The 19,693-nt window shown below is 37.1% G+C and overlaps 1 protein-coding gene across 2 annotated transcripts in view; it reads right to left on the bottom strand.

The window, feature by feature from the left end:
- The window catches only part of EMCN (endomucin), a 72,710-nt gene that overhangs the window by 30,960 nt on the left and 22,057 nt on the right, over positions 1–19,693 (bottom strand). For both annotated transcript variants that reach the window (XM_027773317.1, XM_006152156.3), the window contains exons 2-3: positions 10,233–10,307; positions 7,009–7,125 (exon numbers count right to left, since the gene is read on the bottom strand). In XM_027773317.1, coding sequence (XP_027629118.1) covers positions 7,009–7,125; positions 10,233–10,307 — 192 coding nt within the window. The remainder of the gene's footprint in view (positions 1–7,008; positions 7,126–10,232; positions 10,308–19,693) is intronic.

The following is a 19,693-nucleotide window of genomic DNA, read 5'->3' as shown; positions in this document are numbered from 1 at the left end:
TGAACTCTTATTTCTGTGTGTCTGCATTTAATTTTACTGACATAGCTCTCCCTTAAGAACTTCTTGGAGTTCTGGTCTGGTGCTGGTAAATTCTTTCAGGTTTTATTTATCTGGGAATGTTCATGTCTTTTCTTCCCAAATGAATGATAATCTTGCTGGGTACAGTATTCTTGGTTGAAACTGCTTTCCCCTTAACACTTTGAATATATTTTTCCCATTCTTTCCTCGTTTGTATTGTTTCCGATGAGAGGTCTGCTGTCACTCTGATGGGATACCCTTTGTAGGTACCTTGCTGTTTTTATCTTGCCAATATTAGTATCTTTGTCTGTGGTTTTGGTCAATCTGGCTATAATGTGTCTTGGAGAAGATCTTCTTGGGTTGATTCTATTTGGGGTCCTCTGTATTTCTTGGAACTGAATCTTTGAGTGCCTAAGGCTTCTAGTCTTTGAAAGAGAGTGTTTTCAAATGCTTCCCATTAGGCTGGGCTGAGCAAATCCAACAAGGAGTAGACCATCTTGTGGTAAGGCATCTCCAGTGGAGCTGATGCTCTCGTCAAACATTTTCTCTATCTCGGCCAGGTGTATCTCAGCGAACAGCTGAGTCTTGTGTTGAACATCGGGCAGCTGGCTCTGGGTGATGGATGGTTTGGGGGCGCTAAGAGCCTCCTTGTTCTGGAATCCTCCTGTTATTGACAGCTTTAGAGCTTGAGTGTTCTCTCTTGAGCTCTCAGAAGACATTAGTCTTGACCTCCTGCCTGTGGACAGGCCCAGCAAGCATTTGAGGTGCATCCCTTTCCCTGTGAGACTTTTCCAGCAGGGACCTAGCCCCAGGCTTGCACCTGAGCCTTCCTTCCCTGATCTATATTTGCACAGGTTTTGATTACCATATCATCATTATTATTCAATTCAAACTATCTAGTTTTGTTTCCTAATCTTACATTTTTTGTTTTGTTGATGGAAAATAACCAACTCCATAAAAATAATAATGTGGCTTATTTTTAAGTAGAATGAGTGATCTAAGCTAGAGAGGAGACAAGGCATGTCTTTTTTGGTGGGTGATCAGGTATAGGGGTCTTAACATTTTGATTTTGAGAGCATGAGACAGAGTTTGCAATTTAGTGAAAAGTTTTTTTTTTGGTCTGGCATAAAAAGGCAAGAGGACATGTGGAAGCAGGGGCTTGTAGGTTATAGGTGGGTTTATAGTTTTTAGAGTGGTGATTGAAAAAGAAAGGTTGTTGAGATTAGAAAGAAATGTACTTTAACAGTGATAAGGAGGCTTAATATACACTACAAAGATATTTTAATACCATGCCAAGCACAGGATGTAGGAAGAATCTTGTTATAAATGGGCCAAAATGGCCTATCAACATCTGTGCCCATGACTCCCCTAGGCTCTCTGGAAAGGACTTTGGGAAAATAGAAAAAAGTAGTTAGACCTTAATTTACAGTTTGTTTACATGTGCTTGCTAGAGAGAGACAGAGAGAAAGTGAGTAATCACCTCTTGGGGGGTGATGGAAGTGACCATGCCATTCTCCTCTATTTTCCACTTCAGAGTATGATTTTCAAGCCACTGGGCCTGGGACTCAAGCCACAAAGTTGATCATGTAGGATCTAGCTGCCTTAACCTCCATGTTACCTTCTGGCCCTTACATTTTTTTAAAGGGCACCCATTTTTCTTCAGTTAATAATGAAAAAAAAAAAAAAAAAAAAAGACTGCATTGACATGGTTAAATTCCCAGGGATGGACTAAATGGCATTGGTTACAAAAATGTTTTGAAATTCATGAAACTTATGTTAATAAATAAAGTTTATTCTTTACAATTTTCTTTTTATTCCATTTTTCATGAACACTTTGAAGTCCCTTAATATTATGTTATTATGATGACTTTTGGGCCATAGATTATTGAGAAATGTATTTTAAAATGTATATATATAATGCAGATATTATAGTTATTATTGGCTTTTAATGACTAGATTAATTTCTCTGACATCAGGGAATACTTTCTGTATGATTTATGGCACTTAAAATGTATTGAGAATTGCTTTATGGCATGGAAGATACTTACTTATAAGTAGAACAACATGAATTCTGATAAAATTGAAGCAAGAACAAACTTAAAATTGATGGTGGCTCTTAGGAGGAAACGTGATGAAGTCATTGATGTTTTACAAAAATTTGATGGGAAAATGTCCCAAAGAAATCAGCAGTTTACAAATGAATAACATACAATTTTAAAAACTGACAATGTTCATACTAATTTGTGTCCCCACCAAGAGTGTACAGGATTCCCTTATGCCACCTCCTTGTCAACATTTTTAATCTTTTGTCTTTTTAACAGTGGCAGTACTAACAGGTGTGAGGTGATATCTCATTGTAGTTTCTTTGATAATCAGTGATACTGAGCATTTTTGCATGTAATGGTTGACCATTTATATCTCTTCTTTTGAGAAATGTCTTCTCAGGTTCTTTGCCCATTTTAAAATTGGTGATAATTCTTTCTATTGAGTTGTTTGAATTACTTATACATTTATCATATCAACCCCTTATAAGTGTATGAATAGAAAATTCTTTCTTTCATTCCATAGGTTGTCTCTTCACTCAGTTGATGGTTTATTTTGTCATGGAGAATCTTTTTAGTTTGATGCAACTTCATCTGTATATTTTTTCTTTCTGTTGCCTATACTTTGGGGGTCATATTAAAAAATAATTGCCCAGATTAGCATGAAACTTTTTCTTATGTTTTCCACTCATATTTATAGCATTTAACTCTTTTAAAACTGTAAATGAGATCATATCATTGCCCTGCTTTCAACTTCCCATCAAACTGGTGTTGGAGTAAAATTCACTGCCCTTGCCTTGGTCTATTTGGCCTTGTATAGATTGGCCCCTGTTTCTGATGGTATTTACTACTTTATTTTCTCTTCCTTTTACCCATTCCAATCACAGTTGCTTCTCTTTTATTATTCAGACAACTTAAATCTACATGTCAGCACTTGGGCATTTAGTATTTTCTCTTATTGCAGGTTTCATCTCCAAATGGAAATATGTTTATTTCCTCACTTGACTTAGTTCTCTCCTCAAATACCACTTATTGAGAGAGGGCTTTCTTGAGCACCCTAAGAAAATTGGCATCAATTTTTTTTTGCTTTGTTTAAATTCTGTTTTATTATTGTTTAGAATATGTCTTATTATTTGATATTGAATCATCACTATTTAACTTATCTTTTTGATACACTTTATAAGACTAATTCTAGGATGGTATTGTCTATCTAATATAAAACTCTCTCACAATCCAGAATAATGTCAGGTACAGATCACCATCCAGATTTTTATTAAATAAATCAGTCAATTAGTCCATGTAGTCAAAGGGCCTACATTTCTTTAATAATAAAGTCAGAGCACTGAATTAGTAAGAATTTTTATCTTAAAAATTCTGGAATTATAGGAATTTGTTTTCTACAGAAAAAAAGTCAAACAAGAGAAATACAACTCTAAGGGATAGGCAGATTAGAGACAAATATTTTGAGCGCATACTTTTTTTTTTTATTAGCATTCTACCTTTCTGTGGAGTAAAGCAAAAAAATTACCAACTCTTCTACTCTAAATCAAACCTGCACTTGCTCTAGTCTTTTCTTTTAATTAATTAATTAATTAATTAATTAATTATTTTATATGCATTCAATCACATTGTTTAGCTTACAATGTGAGCATTTCAATATGTGAACATTTCTCCCCAGTCCCGGTGATCAAAATATCTTCAACCGATAACACCACACCTCCTCTTGATATGATACATTGTAATGTCTTTACCTGAGAAACTACTGCCCATATGTTTAAGAGGAAGATGAATTTTCAGCAATTTTCAGCAGTTCAACCTTCTCCTAACAGTAGATTGTTTTCTTCTCTGTCGGCCTTTTTGTCCTGACTGTTAATTCTGATTGTGAATTGGGGTGAAGAGCGGGAAGAAAACAGTCTTCTATTAATGAGGAATCTGGGAGGGGTCCTAGTTTCATCCTTTGGCAAATGGAAATATGTGCAAACTCATTACATAAAGTGGGACACATGCTGGGTGGTAGGCAACTAGAGGAAAGAGATTTGGGGAACAATGGCTACCCAAAGAGTGAGTTTTGTAGCAAACATTTAAAAGACCTAGTATAGAACTGGTTAATCAAATAACAAATGCAAAGAAAAGCAGTAAATGCCCTTATTTCATTATCTTGCTTTCCAGGGTGTTTCAATTTTTAAGAAATGGCTTTGATGTATTTTTTAACGACTTGGAATAAAGCCACTTCAAACTGTTTTCAGAAGCTAAATAAATACTACAGTCCTCAAAACTAAGATACAGAGGGCACTTTACTACACGAATCAAAATGAAATTATGAGTCTAAAGTGACTCATGGGCTGACCACATCATTCTGAAAAAACCAGAGTCTCTGAATGGCATTTTCCTCCTTTCAAATGGGTATTTAGTGCAGGGTGCAAATCACTTGTGTTAATCTTCCAGAACCTGCAACACACTTTGTAGATTTATACATAGTTTATTCTTTTTTATATTAAAGTCAATCATATTATGAGGAAAATGAGCTTTGATTCACTAAAGGTAGCTTTCAGACACATATTGCTTACAAAATAGGTTTCACTTATTGTAACACAAAATGCTACTACAAGAAAATGTACTTTATGTGAATGAGATATGGTCTTGCTTTTTAAATTCTATGAGTTACCATTTCAAAAAAGAACTATTTGTTTACAATTATGGTGTGAAATTAGACTTCTAGACAACCTTTTTTTTTTGTGCTTAGGATGATTACTATAAATAAGGGGGAAATGGAGTTCTTGTGTTTCTAGACAAAAGTGGGTCTTGGATACCCATATTTTCTACTTGCTATCTTCCTCTACCTTAGAAGTTTTCCAAGAAGAGACTTACAGATTATACATCATCTGTAGCTGTTTCTTCTTGAGGACTAGGGATAGACCAAAAATGCATCCATTATTTATAATGAATGGTATCTGATAAGGCTATCTTGCAGAATGCTAGGTTGCTTTTGTGTGTGTGTTTTGTTTTTGTTTGTGTGTGTATGTGTATGTGTGTGTGTGTGTGTTTGCCAGAGGGTATGTGTACATAAAGGAGAGGGCAGAAGGGAGGGAGAGAAAGAGAGAAAGCGAGAGAGAGAGAGAGAGAGAGAGAGAGAAAGAGAGACAGCGAGCATGTGTGCACTTGTAACTGGCTTGTTTTTCAAGTAACCAGGTTGGGATTTGACTCCTTCTACAAAGTGCTTAGCTACTTCCCCACAGGGCTAACTCAGATTTGTAGCTTTAGACTCTATGTACAGATTACTGATATCAAAGAAGCCAGAATAATTCTCCACCTTCCCACAAACTCTCCATTCTTCTCTACCAGTCCTACTTATTCATATCTGCTTTATTATGCCACAGGCGCACATTTAATTCCCAGTGACTACTCCAGACTCACTCTAAGGAAACTTTGCAGCTTCAATTGCCATAGCTATCTCCTTCATGTGGTTGTTTGGGTTTTCTAATTTCTAGTGCTCTGTGAAGAAAAATTCATTGTCCAGCTTAACATTTTCTTTCCTTTTATTTTTGAACAAAGCTTTATAAAGATATTACAGTATTTATACAGTAGTAAATCATTGATTTTAAGTATACAACTAGTAACTTTTAATAAATTTATAGAGTTGTTCAACCATCACCATAATCCAGTTTTAAAATATTTCCATCAACATAAAAAAGTTTCTTAAGCCTTTTTTTAGTCAACCCCCACTCCTTCCTCAAGCTGTGAAGAACCAGTTGCCTGTTTTCTGTCCCTAAGAAATTCACACACACACACACACACACACACACACACACACAACACTCACACCTATGTTTTGGTCATGTGTGTATTTATAAATATATATATACTGGACCTGGTATATGTGTGTGTATGTACGTATTTAAAACTTATTTTACTCATTGCCCTATCTAGAACCCTGGGTTATACTGTTGACTAGAAGTGATGAGAATGGATATCTTTGCTGTATCCATATCTTAAGAGAAAAACATTAAGTCTTTTGCTATTAGGTATATTGACTATCGAGTTCTCATAGATACCCTTTATAAGGTTGAGGGAGTTCTATTTTATTTCTAGTTCATTGAAAATTTTGATTATGAGTACTTCTTAGATTTCATCAAATGTTCTTTCTGCATGTTCTGATTCCACTAGTATGTTGTATTATTTTATTTGAGTTTCATGTCTTAAATCAACCTTGCATTAATGAGATAAATCCTCCCTCTTAATGTTTTATATTCCTTTTTATATGTTACTGAATTAGTTTGCAATTATTTTATTAAGGATACTTGCATCGATATTCACAAAGGGTATTGGTCTGTTATTCTCTTTGTTTTCTTTTTCTTTTTATTCTTTTCTAGCTTTGATATCAGAGTTTTGTTGGCCTCATAGACTTGTTTATACAATATTTCCCCCTCTTCTATTTTTGAAAAGAGTTTGGGAAGAACTGATATTATTTCCTTTGATAATATTTTATAGAATTCACAGTTGAAACCATCATGGCATGTATTAATCAATTACTGACCAACTTAGGGTTTCCTTCATAGGAATATTTAAAATACTTACTTTAATTTCTTTAATTGTTAATAGGTCTTTTCAGACTTCCATATCTTCTTCAATCATTTTCAGTGATTTGTTTCTTTCTAAGAATGTTTCCAGTTTGTCTCATTTGTTGGCTGAGCTGTCCTTTCTATGCCAGAGTATATCATAAATTACTGCCTGGTTTGACTTAACCTTCTTCGGAACCCATCTATTTGTCACCCATACAAAATGGCATATCATGATGAAAAATGTTACAGAATGGTTGTCATATTAGATAGAGACCAGGAAAAGGGAGATTAGGGCATGATTCCTCAACCATTCTGGGCAGGAACAGATTATGAAGCTAATCCTACCCAATACATTAGTTTAACATTTCAGCACAAATCCTCATACTTACTCTTATTTTGGGGACTTTGTGATGTGGGAACAGTATTTAAAAGTGGAAGATTTGTCACTGTTGTATTCATAATGGTGGACTCATTCTTTTTGACACCATTGGTTGTAACATTTAATTCTGAAAAAAAAAAAAGAGCAATCATTAGGAGTACAAAAAATCACTAGGTCATTGTATTAATGTTTATATTAACCTTTAGTTATACTTGGGCAATTAATTGCTGAAAGTCTTCTGATCAAGATTTAAAATCCCAGCATTTTAATATTCATTTTTTATTTACTTTTTAAGAAGTGAAGGAGCATTAGACTTTTTCATGTGCCTGCTACAGGTGATCTCATTTGATCATCAAAGATGCCCTCTAAATTAAATAATCATTATGACATAATTTTATTTATGTGACTTGACCATAATATTATTTATGTCAATTAAGTAACTTCTATACAGTTACATAATTGGTAATAGGAAAGAGTCATGACCTGAATCCAAGCCTATTCAATACAAGAGTTAATCATTCAGCTCCCTTGGGAAGGGTGGTAGCTTGGCCACCACCATGGCTTTCTCATGCTGCCTGGAAGAGCACTTTTAGGAGATGAAATAGCCAGGGGGGGGAGGAAATCACAGGAACTAAATAAGATACACTATAAGGTATACTTAGTTCATATTTTTGAAAGAAAAAAAAAGGGAAATTAACAATTAAAAAGATAAACTGAGATTTTAAAGAATAATATTTGAATAAGATGGTTTGAAATAATTCATATTTGCATAAATATTATAAAAGCAAACTGACTGATGCTTTTTCAGTTTTTCAGTCTAGTATAGAGAATGCTAAACTTGTGAAGAAAGGACAGACATACTTCATGTTAGCTAGATATGACCCTAGCTGGAGATGGGGGAAAGCAGTTTAGTAGATTTCTATCACAGAATGATGGTGCATGAATTGCTGGTGCCTATGAGAATGCCAGTCAGTTCCCATTCTACAGCAACAAACATCGATTATACAATGTGAATCCTTTGAACAATGGAGGGATTTGTGCTGGAGAAAGTGATAGCTTGCCAGAAAATCTCATAGACAGTAGATAAGCATCTTTAGATGAAGAGCTCTCAGGAATTGGTATGCAACCAAAAATGAAATAAATTAAAAAACAGATGACAGTGTTAACTCTGCATTTGAGAAAGAAGAGTGGAAATGAACACAAATTCAGAGGCATCTTGAAGTACTAAATGAAAGGGAAACATTTGAGCCAGTAGAGACCTGTCTTATTACGGCAGTGAAGTCGAAACTGATGTTCATGATAACATGGAAGAGGGAAAGGTCACCCAAGATGCAGAAACTGAACTCTTGACAATGGAAGAATACATAGGGATAAATATTTTGCTTTCCACTGGAATCCCAATGTATGTTTTGGAAAATATAAGAACAGGAGTTCCTCACCAGAAATTTTTGCAGCAGAATTCTTCAGCTGAGCTAAAAATGGAAAAGATGAAAAAGCAATCTGGAGGGCTTAAAGAATTCCCTAGTGTAAAGCAGACTCAAGTCTTGCTGGTAGAAAAGAGAATATATAACTAAGAAACATGTGGAGGACTGCCAGATCAGAAAAATATACAATGCTAAAGGTTTTGCTTAGAGATCTGCCTATTACAGTATGGAATATACTTCACTAATATTCTAGTCAATGCATGTCATATGTATTTCTCATTACGTTTATTGCTTTCATTCTAGGGGGTACAAGGTAGTATCTCATTGCGATTTTAATTTCCGTTTCACTAGTAATGAATGATGTTGAATATATTTCATGTACTTGTTAGCCATTTGTATCTCTCCTTTAGAGAAATAGCTATTTAAGTCCTTTGCCCATTTTAATAAAAAACTAGGCTATTTGTCTTGTTATTGTTTAGTTGTAAGAGATTTTTATATATTTGAGACTAGAACTTTATCAGACAGATACTTTGTAATTATTTTTTCCCATTCTATAGTGTCTTTTTATTTTCTTGTTATTACCCTTTGAAGCACTAGAATCTCTAATTTAGATGGAATATAATTTATGTATGTTTTCTTTGTCTCTTTTGCATTAGGGACCAAACCTAAGAAACCATTTCTTTATTCATATTGGAACTCTTGTACATTGCTGGTGGGAATGTAGTATAGTACAACACTTATGGAAATTAGTTCTTCAAAAAAATTCTTTTTAGAGAGATTTTTGCTATTGGGTGGATGCACTTGCAGAAGGGACAGAGAGACAGAAAGTGAGAAATCACTCCCCCAGGAGGGATGGCCATGCCATAATTCATTCTCCTCCAGTCTCCTCTTGGGATCTTGGGCACCCACACACACACACATGTCTGGCGTGAATTTTAAGCCACCAGGTCTGGGACTCAAACCATGGTCGAATAAGCAGGAGTCCAGTGATGTAACCATTACACCATTTGCTGGTCTCAGTTCTTCAAATTTTTACATGTAAAGTGACTATTATGAAATAATTCTGTTTTGAGATATTTACTCTTGAGAAATGACAAACATATCAGTGCACAAAAACTTGTATCCAAATTTTCATAGCACTGTTATTTATAATCCCCAAGTGTACAAGCAACTCAAGTGTCCATCAACTAATAAATAGATTTTAAAAAGTGATATATCATACAATGAAATAGTATTCAGTCATTCAACGAAGTAGTATTCAATCATAAAAAATGAATAAACTACAGATATTGCTATAACATGGATGAACTGGGAACATTATGCTAAGTGAAAGAAGCCAGATACAAAAGGTCATATATTGCATAGTTCCATTTATGCAAAATGTCCAGAATAGGCAAATATATAGACAAAAAGTAGGTTGGTGGAAAGATGGGAAAAGGGGAGAACCGGGAATGCTTGATCAGGGATATAGAGCTTCCTTTTGGGAAAATGAAAATATTTTTGAATTAATGTCAATGGTCATGTAATGTGAATGTCCTAAAACAACCACACTTTCAGAGAGTGACTGCTGGGACTGGCAGGTCATGTGGTGGTTAAGGCACTGGACTCCCACTTGAACTGTGGTTCAAATCCTGGACCTGGTGGCTTGCTTTCTCACTTTCCCTTTCTCTCTTTCTGGTGAGCACATGTGCCTTATAGCAAGTTAAATAATAACAGATAAAATTAAATAAATAATTGTATAAAAAATGACTATCGTGGTATATAAATTACCTACATTTTAAAAATCATGGTAAAATGTATTCCTACTTACCATCACCTTTTACTGTTGTTGATGAAGGAACTGTTGACGTCAGGACTGTTTGTAATACTTCATTGCCGGTTGTTCCTAGTTTGATAAGATAGATGACATTGTTATTAATCCTAATCTCATCTCACCTGCCAAGGAATAAATAAAATAAGTCAAATCTGGAGGTGGACATGGATCCTTCTGCAGAGCTACTGGGTAAAGTTTTTGTTTTCCTTTTATTTCTCCATTTTCCAACTCCTGTCCAAAGAGGAATAGTGAATGCTTGCATGGCCTGATTTTCAAAAGAAGTATTCTGTATTTCTGTATGAGAGGTCTACAGATATCAGATTTCCACCTCAGCTTGTTACCTGGACTCTTTAAACATGAAAATATTATTGCAAAAATTGCTGTTAATGATTTAAAATCTTTTCATTTTTTTTTCTAGTGGGAAAAATGACCTGGTCAATAGGACCTAGGAGTATTATGCCCTTTATTTTCAAAATTACATTTCATTTTGATGATTTACTTATGGCATTGAAACTTCTAAATGAACGCAAGTCAAAAAGGAACTTGCAAACTCTTGTCATTGATTTGTTTGATTGGGAAACATTTAATGAATGCCCACTCTGTGCCACCCATGCCCCCCAGTGTCGGAGGGCAGCAGCCCGCTTAGTCACATTTTCAGTCTGAGTAGTTTTAAGAATGGTTCCTGGTATATAAGAGGCATCAGTAAATGTCATTTCAGATAAGAGACCATTAACATGGGACATGAAGAGTGACAAAAGGATAAAGATCTGCTTAGGTAGTCAAGGCTCACCAGTTTGATACCTGTGCTCTGTAACAGTCAACACCCCCTTCTACCTTAAACCCTTAAACACTTAGCATGCCCATGTGTTACGAAGGTCCAGGTTCCATATTTACTATGATTTTATACAAATATATATAATCAGCGTAACGACAACTATAACATAAAAGGAATACAGTTTTTTTTTCTTTGAATTTCAGTGAGGTACAAGAGACAAACCAGAACCACGTACATTGAAAATGTGCAGTGTGATGTTTTGATACATACGCACTTTGTAAAATAATTACCACAATCAAGCTAATAATATATACACATAGCTAGCTTTTTAAAAAATATGACATGGGAAAAGAGGGACATCATTTTAGATGTATGGCTCACATGTAAATATTCATTTTCAAATATAAATAAACATTCCACATCTAACTTACGCAAAATTCTTATGGACTAGATCTTAAGTAGAAGGCTAGCAGGTGGTGTGGAGGTCAAATTGGCTTGGATCCCACATGGCTGACTGTGTGGTTGGAGCCCAGGACCCGACGGCTTGAAAATCATACCAACGGCATGTGTGGGCACGCCCAAGATCCCAAAAGGAGAATGGAGAAGGGATTGTAGTGTGGCCATCCTCCCTCCGCCCCGGCAGGGGCTGATTTCTCACTTTCTCTCTCCTCTTTCTTCCTGTCTGTCTCTGGTGATTATACATGCCCTATAGCAAAGCCTTAAATAAACTTTTGAAGTATAAAATGCTTATTTATAATTACAAGAGTAAAAGGTGCAGCTACTAATAACTGTGATTTCTGTTCATTTTCATGCAAAAACAATGACTGAGTACTTTCAAGTAGTTAATTACAGAAATAAACTGAAGTTAATATAAACATTAAGAGAATACTATAGTTACATATCTTTAAGGATATATTTTTTGAGTTAATAAATATTATAAAAAATTAAATCATTAGAATATCATAATTCTTCTCTCTGTAAAATTGCTTGGTGAACTAGCATGCATAACATTTTCCAAAATAATCTTTCAAAACTGTGTTAAATTCCATTTAGGAGACAAATATTTCACAAAAATTTAATTTGCAAGCATTTCATATTTTGTGAGAATAAGCTAAAAGCAAAATGTCAACTTTACCACTTTATAATTGTATGAAAAGGAGAAACAAAACAAAATCAGGTACAAAGATATCCTAGGTAGTTCATTTTCTATTAAACTTTAATGAGTAGTAGAAAGACAACAGATGAAAGGAGAAATAGGAGGTTCCCAAATCTATTTTTCCCCTGACTAATTGTACAGGAAAATTTACAAGAATGCTTTTAAAAAGTCTGTTCTTCACAGTTTTATCTAATCAGTTTCTACACGGAAAATGCATGAGGTAAACATTGGCCTATCTAGTACCCTGTGTATTGTGAGTTAGATGCCTTCAAAGGTTTGGCTCCTCTTCTGACCTCAGTGAAAATGAATGGCTATTTAGTACCAGAAATGTTTATTATCAAAGTTGAGAAGTTTTTATTCCTGCATAATAATTCAACTAATTAAACACATTCAACTACTAAATGTTTTAAAAATCAAAATGAATAATAATCTCACTTAAAAATAATACTGATTTTTTTAAAAAAAGTCTGAGACAGAGTGTGGAACAGAGGAAGAGAAAGAGAGACAGCCCTGGTAGTCTCCATGCCAGGATCATGTGCACGTGTTCACCTGGCATGCACAAGGAACCTTCTGGAAGCAACCCTGGACCTTCCTTTGTGCCCAGCAATGCAGAGCATGGCATATGGCCACACTGCCTTGGTTGGCTGAACCAAATAATGATTTCTTTCTTTCTCTCTCTATTCCTATTTTAATTTGCAAGAGAGTGCATGAGCTCTCCAGAGAGACAGAGAGATAAAGCGAGAAAGCACCTCCCATGAGGGGTGGTAATGTCACAATCCCTTCTCCATTTCTCCCTCCTTGAGGGATTTGGGGCATATATCCACACATGCCAGTGGCATTTTTCAAGCCACCAAGTCCAGGATTTGGACAGTACAATTGGTCATGTGGGATCTAGCTGCCATAACCCCCATGCTACTAGCTGGCCACAAATGTTGATTTTTAACTCTGGCCATTTGCCCTTCGTACAAAATGTGCAGTGCACGTGGTGTACACACAGGAAGAGGTTGAGCTACAACTCTCTTGTTAGGCAAAGGTCTGAATGCAAGAACTGCTCTGGGCAGGGCTTTACCGATCAATTCTGCTGCCGTGACAATGTCGCCACAGGAAGAATTCTCATCTCGGTTGCCCATTTTCTACTTTTCTGATGATAGACTTTCTGCCCTTGGCAAGAAAAGACAAATTAATGTGCTTTAGATAGACATAAGCACCATTAAACCAAGTGTCTCCTGACCTTTATACAAAGAAAATCTGATTTGGGAGACTTAAAATGAAAATAAATGTATATTTTGGGGGGGTAAGTCATTCTATTGTGTCTAAAAGAACTATGTTGGCCATGAGGAAGAGGAAATAAGAACCACTTCACTATAGATACACCATTTTTTGGGGGGATTATTGGGTAATTAAAAAAATTATTTTGGAAGAGGGAACCATATATTAAATTTCTCCAAACTAAAACCCCTCACAGGTCTGAAATTAGGAAGCAAAGTGAAATGCTCTGAAGTGCTCAGTGGAACATGAGAATCCGAGACAGAATTTCCATTGTTTTCATGGCTATGAATGAATTGTATTGCCTTTGGGAGCTCTGGTGGTATCCAGTGGACACACACGTCCAGGTCACCTAGACCACAAAGCTCACATGTGTTACATAAGCCAGATAGGAAGGCGCTCCTTTCTCTGTCCTCCTCTGGTGTCCTTCTTTCTCCTGTAAGTGCCACAGACCGCCAGACTGAGGTGGGAGGCGATGACCCCTGAAAGGCAGACCCTAGTGCCCCCAGCTGCCTGGTGGCTCTGCGGGCCCTACTACCATGCAGACACTCGGTTTCTCATTCTGGATCTGAGCAGCTGGGGGCATTGGAGTCTGCCTTTCTTGTCTCAGCATCTTCCACCTCACTCTCTCAGCTGCTCTCATTAGAGATTCCAGAATGAGCTTCCTTCCCTATACTGCCCCCCTCACCCCCTACTCCCTGCCATGTTCATGGATTAGATTTAGCCCTTCCAACCTCTCTAATGGGTACTCGGTATTACTAAGGTATCATTATTCATCTGCAGAGTTAGAGAATGGCTTCGTAGCATTGTGATAAACTGCCGTATTTTCTGAGCTGCGTAGTTAGTGTGTAGAGATAAGAGGCATGAGGTCTGCAGGCCCTTCAGAATTCCTTGGCAACCAAATGAAAAGAGAGAAAACAGGAAGGAAGGAGAGAGAAAAAGAAAAAAATGAATAAAATATGGAAAAATCTGGAGACATATGATTTGGAGAGATGAGTATATAGAGATTAATTACAGCATTCTCTACTTTGGGGTGAACATTTTTACAGTAAACATTCATAAAAAGTAAAACTCCTCTGGCCTATGATAATTATATACAATCGTATGTAAATAAGTTTAAATTCACTTGGAGAACTTTTAACTAGCACGGACACATTTAATTTCTATTAATTAGATAATATAAATAAGTGTGTCTTAAAGTGTCAAATTTAATTTCTATTAATTAGATAATATAAATAAGTAAAAGTGTCTATTACATTTATAATAGAAATAAGTGAATGTGCATATGTACGTGTATGTACACCAAAAGCTCAGATATTCTTTCTTTCTTTCTTTCCTCTCTTTCTTTTAAAAATTTCCAGAAAGTACATGTATTCACCGGAGAGAGCTAGAGAGGGAGATGAAGAAAGTGCCCTGGCAGGGTGAGGGGCTGCCGCAATCCCTTTTCCTCCCCTTCTCTATAGCTGTTGTGTAACTGTTTTAGGATACCTCTGCTCAACCCCTTGGGAACACAAGACTGAGACAATTTTTTAAAATGACATAAAAACCATAGTGTGCAGGAGTTGGCTGGAAGCCTCCCAGGCTCTGGTTTTCTGATGGTGGCACTGGAAGTTTCCTTTGGATGGAAATGAAGGTTGTACAGTATTCTGATGATAGAGTGCCCTATGCTGTTTTCATTATGTAATCCCTTCTCCCGGCTTGGTAGAGAAGTTCTGGAAGAGGTGGTTTGGTTTCATCTCCAACACTGCAGAAATAACAGACATTGACCCTGGTGCCCTTCATCTTGGAGAATCACTCCATCCCGTCCAAGCCCAGTGAACTAGCCTCCATTAGTCCTCTGCATATATTTGACCTCAGTCTTAGAGTGAAAAGTAGCAGAGAACTAGTGAGTTGCAGAAGACAGCAGCAGATATTTCAGTCATTTGTTCATCAGAGTTATGACATTTTGGTCTTCCTGTGACCATAGCATTCTAGTAGTTTTTGCCCGTAGATGATCAACCAACAATTCTAGTTTTCTGTTCCCTTGATTACTGGACCTGAATGATTTGCTTCGTTCTGTGTGTGTTGTAGTTTGGAGAATATAGTATGTACTGGATTGATCACCTCTTCGGTTTTTAACTGAATAATTCTAATAACCGTTTCGAACATTTTCATGGATGTGGGCCAGCCTTATAGTTCAATGGTTAAGGGAGCCAGAGCCCACATGACCAACTGAGGTTTGAATCCTGGCCTGGTGGTTTGAAAAACATGCCAGGTGAGTGTGCATGCATGCCCAGAATCCTGATGGGGTGAAGAAATGGAGGAATAAGGATTGCAGCATGACGAGGCCCTGGGAGAAGGAAGGTCTTTCTCTCTCCTCTGTCTCTCTCTCTTTAGTGCATGTGACCTCTGGTGTACACACACACACACACACACACACACACAAAAGCAGACTTAAAAATGGTGCTGTTTCATTAGTACTATGCATAACTGTTTCTGAACAATGTTAAGTGAAATCGAAGTTAAGTCATCTCTCTCTGTGTCTGGGAAAATCAGAACAGTTTTCTTGGAAGAAAAGACTTCAAGAGGAATCGAATAACAAGGAAAGAAAACAAATAGTTCATATTTAAACAGAAGAGGGAAATCAATAGTGCCAAATAAAACAGAGGCATATACTTTGAGGGCTGAAAGGGGTATTGAGGATGGTAAGACACGTGTAATCTTTTGGGAGAGGGAAACAGCAAAAACCCCATTATCAATAAAAACATCAGCACTATTGGCAACTCTTAAAGAAGAGGATTTAAATTTAAAGAACACTTTCAATTAAAGCTAAATAAAACCTCTTCAACAAGCACAAAAGTTTTGAAGATAGTTAAATTTCCTATGTGGAATGACTGTGGGGAATAAGTAAGAAAATTTCATCTCTTACATAGAGGAGGCTGTGCAAATAAGCAGGAGAAAGCTGCACCCACAAGAGGACTCTACCCAGGTTGCAGCCATCTGGGAGGTGGGTGGAAGTGCCAAGCCTGCCGGGCTCGCGTGTGGACAGGTGTCTAGGCCACCTGGTCCCTCCGGGGAGCACAGGAAGGCAGCACCGCATTGTAGCATTTGTTAAACAAACAACAACAATATCTGCAAAACGGACCCAAGAATCTGAGGTGTTCTGGCTGACTCGTGGATGGAGGAATAAGGGCAAGTTGCTTCCACTCGCCCAAGTGGCACGTTTGAAAGGATGGGGCAATGCCATGAGCTTTCCTCCACAAACGGGTGATCTTTAAGGATCATGTTCCATAATAAAGAGATATCTTTAGATTGTTGACTTTATTATGAAGAAGGTTTTATGTATTGCACCCAGCTTTATGGATGAATTTCAATTCCTTGAGGTACAACAAGGCAATTGTATTTCCTGCTTCTAGAGGTGAGGTTAGGAGGGAAAGGAAATACTCAACCATACTTCTGGGCTCTTGGACTGTGTTCTCATGATCCCTTCCTCCACGTAGTTATCTGATTACAAGGAGGAGCTTTGGTTGTGCACCTTGAAGGCATCTTTCAAGGACTCCGGCCTCTACACAGCTTCACAGACACCAGCAAATTCCTGGGCCACCCCACCAAGGGGATCAGCCCGTGTGCCCTCAGTTCTGGGAGGAGAAGCACTGCTCTGACTCTCCTCTGGGCTTCATGCAGGATACAGCACAGGGCCTGCTTCTATGGAGCGGTGCAGAGAACTTCCCACTGAACTGAGAAGGCAGCCACTTGAAATCTTGGGTCCTTAACTCCTAGCTTTGCTCAATATTTCTTCAGAAACATGGAAGGTCCCACTAGACACCCTCTTACTAACAGATCTCACTGGATTCCAACAGTGACTAACACATATGAAATGACAACGTAGGAGATGGAGCAGAAACACAGACCTGGCCACTCTGATATGAGCTAACTGTAACTGCATGAGCCACTCTACCTTCTCGAACCTCAGTTTCTCCATCTTCAACTATGAAACTGTATTGCTTTTAAGATTAAGTTGTAATGTAAAAAACCACTATGGCAAATAATAAAAGATAAGTTGTGGGACCAGCAGTTAGCATAATGGCTATGTCGCTGGACGGTTTGCATCCTTGGACCTGGTGGCTTAAAACTCATGCTGGGCGCGTGTGTGTACGTGCCCAAAATCCCGAGAGGAGAATGGAGGAGAAGGGATTGCGGTGTAGCTATTCCCCCTGGGGAGTGATTTCTCACTTGCTGTCTCTCTGTCCTTCTCTGTCTGTCTGGCGAGCACACATGCCCTATAGCAAAAACCTCTAAAAAAAAAAAGATAAGTTGTTTTATACCTACCAAGAGGAGGCTTTTCCTTTAATGATTATATGCAATGAGATGATGGAGTTGTTACCTGGGAGAAATCTGAGCTCCAGAGAGAATTGTATCCTTTTTAAATAAATTATTTAATTTAATTTTAAAACTCATGCTGGGCGCGTGTGTGTACGTGCCCAAAATCCCGAGAGGAGAATGGAGGAGAAGGGATTGCGGTGTAGCTATCCCCCCTGGGGAGTGATTTCTCACTTGCTGTCTCTCTGTCCTTCTCTGTCTGTCTGGCGAGCACACATGCCCTATAGCAAAAACCTCTAAAAAAAAAAAAGATAAGTTGTTTTATACCTACCAAGAGGAGGCTTTTCCTTTAATGATTATATGCAATGAGATGATGGAGTTGTTACCTGGGAGAAATCTGAGCTCCAGAGAGAATTGTATCCTTTATAAATAAATTATTTAATTTAATTTAATTTAATTTATTCATTCATTTATTTTAATTTGACCAGAGAGAGAGAAACATAGAGAGAGACAGATAGAGGCAAAGTGAGAAAACAAGCCACCAGGTCCGGGACTTGAGCCATGGTCAACCGTGTGGGAGTATCCAGCGCCTTAACCACCACGCCACATGCTGGTTCTGAGAATTGTGTCCTTTGAGAGACAAAGTTGGCGATGTTCTTTTGCAGTCTGAACTAAAAACAGACATTGGAATACTTTGTTTAGGAATTTTCCTTTCAACCAAAGAAGAGTGAATATAAAACGAGGCAATATTTTGTGTAGGTAAATTAATTCTTGTGTGAGTGAATAGAACCCACATCCAATAGGCTAGTCAGGTCCTTCTCACAGTGTAGGGTGTGTATATGTGTATATATATTTGTATATTTAATTAATAAAAACTGAGTTTCTAAAAATAGTCTATGGTATTGCATTTGAAGCTAGAAAATGACATTTGTCTGAGTGAGATGTCACACTTGTCCTATCTAATCTTATTTTGTTTCCTCTAAACATAAAAAGAACTTTCTAGCTGATGTTAAATGCTGTTTAATTTATGTCAACTGAAATGCTATATTTTTGTAAGGAGTGAAATCAAAAGAAAGTTATTTCTATCTTCTGAAAAATCAAAGATAATCTTTCCTTGTGCTTAAAAGAGCTACTTGAAGAGACAGAAGACTTTAAATAAAAGACATTCCAAGAAAGCAAGCATATGTAACAATAATTACTTTCAGTTACAGCCTTTGCTTCTAATAACTTTGGAAACAGTTCATTAGGCGCTAGTGGTATCTCTGCTTGATTGATAAAGAAGTTGAGGCTTTTATAATTTATTTTGACTTCTCTTTCCTCTTCCCTCCTTTATTTATTTATTTATTTTTAAATGCTAAATTTACTATAGGGCACTTTAACTCACCAAAGAAAAAGAGACAAAGAGATATCCCTAGGGGGAATGGCCACACCACAATCCCTTCTTCTCCATTCTCCTCTTGGGAATTCAGGCATGCACTCCCACGTGCCTGGAATGTTTTCCAAGTTACAGGTCCAGGACTCAAAGCATGCAGTCAGCCATGTGGGATCCAGTCTCCTTAACCACCACACTACTGGCTTGCCCAATTTTGACTTTTCAAGATGCAGAATCAGAAGGTGTTAGAGTCTTATTCAAATAAAATGTTTTAATTCCCCTCCCCACCCCATGTTCTTTCTCTCCACATTGGTGAGAGATTTAGGGCTGCAATGTCATGTGATTTGTGATTACAGTGTCGCTAGACAGCTGGCTTCATTCTCCAATGATTCAGAGTCTACTTTTGTTCTCTTATGCTATTTCTTATCATTATGCTCATACACATTATGAACTAGAGTGCATAAAGTATTGAAACTAACAACATTGGTCATTAGTAGCGCCTTCACTGTATTTGTTTGACCGTTTATGCATTGAGATTATTAAAAAAAATCAAAACAAAATCTCTTAGCTCAGAGAGATTTTGTTATCTT

This window comes from Tupaia chinensis, unplaced genomic scaffold, assembly GCF_000334495.1.
Source record: "Tupaia chinensis unplaced genomic scaffold, TupChi_1.0 Scaffold000340_1, whole genome shotgun sequence".
In the NCBI taxonomy this organism is placed as follows: domain Eukaryota; kingdom Metazoa; phylum Chordata; class Mammalia; order Scandentia; family Tupaiidae; genus Tupaia; species Tupaia belangeri.
This window is presented reverse-complemented; position numbering and strand designations above follow the sequence as displayed.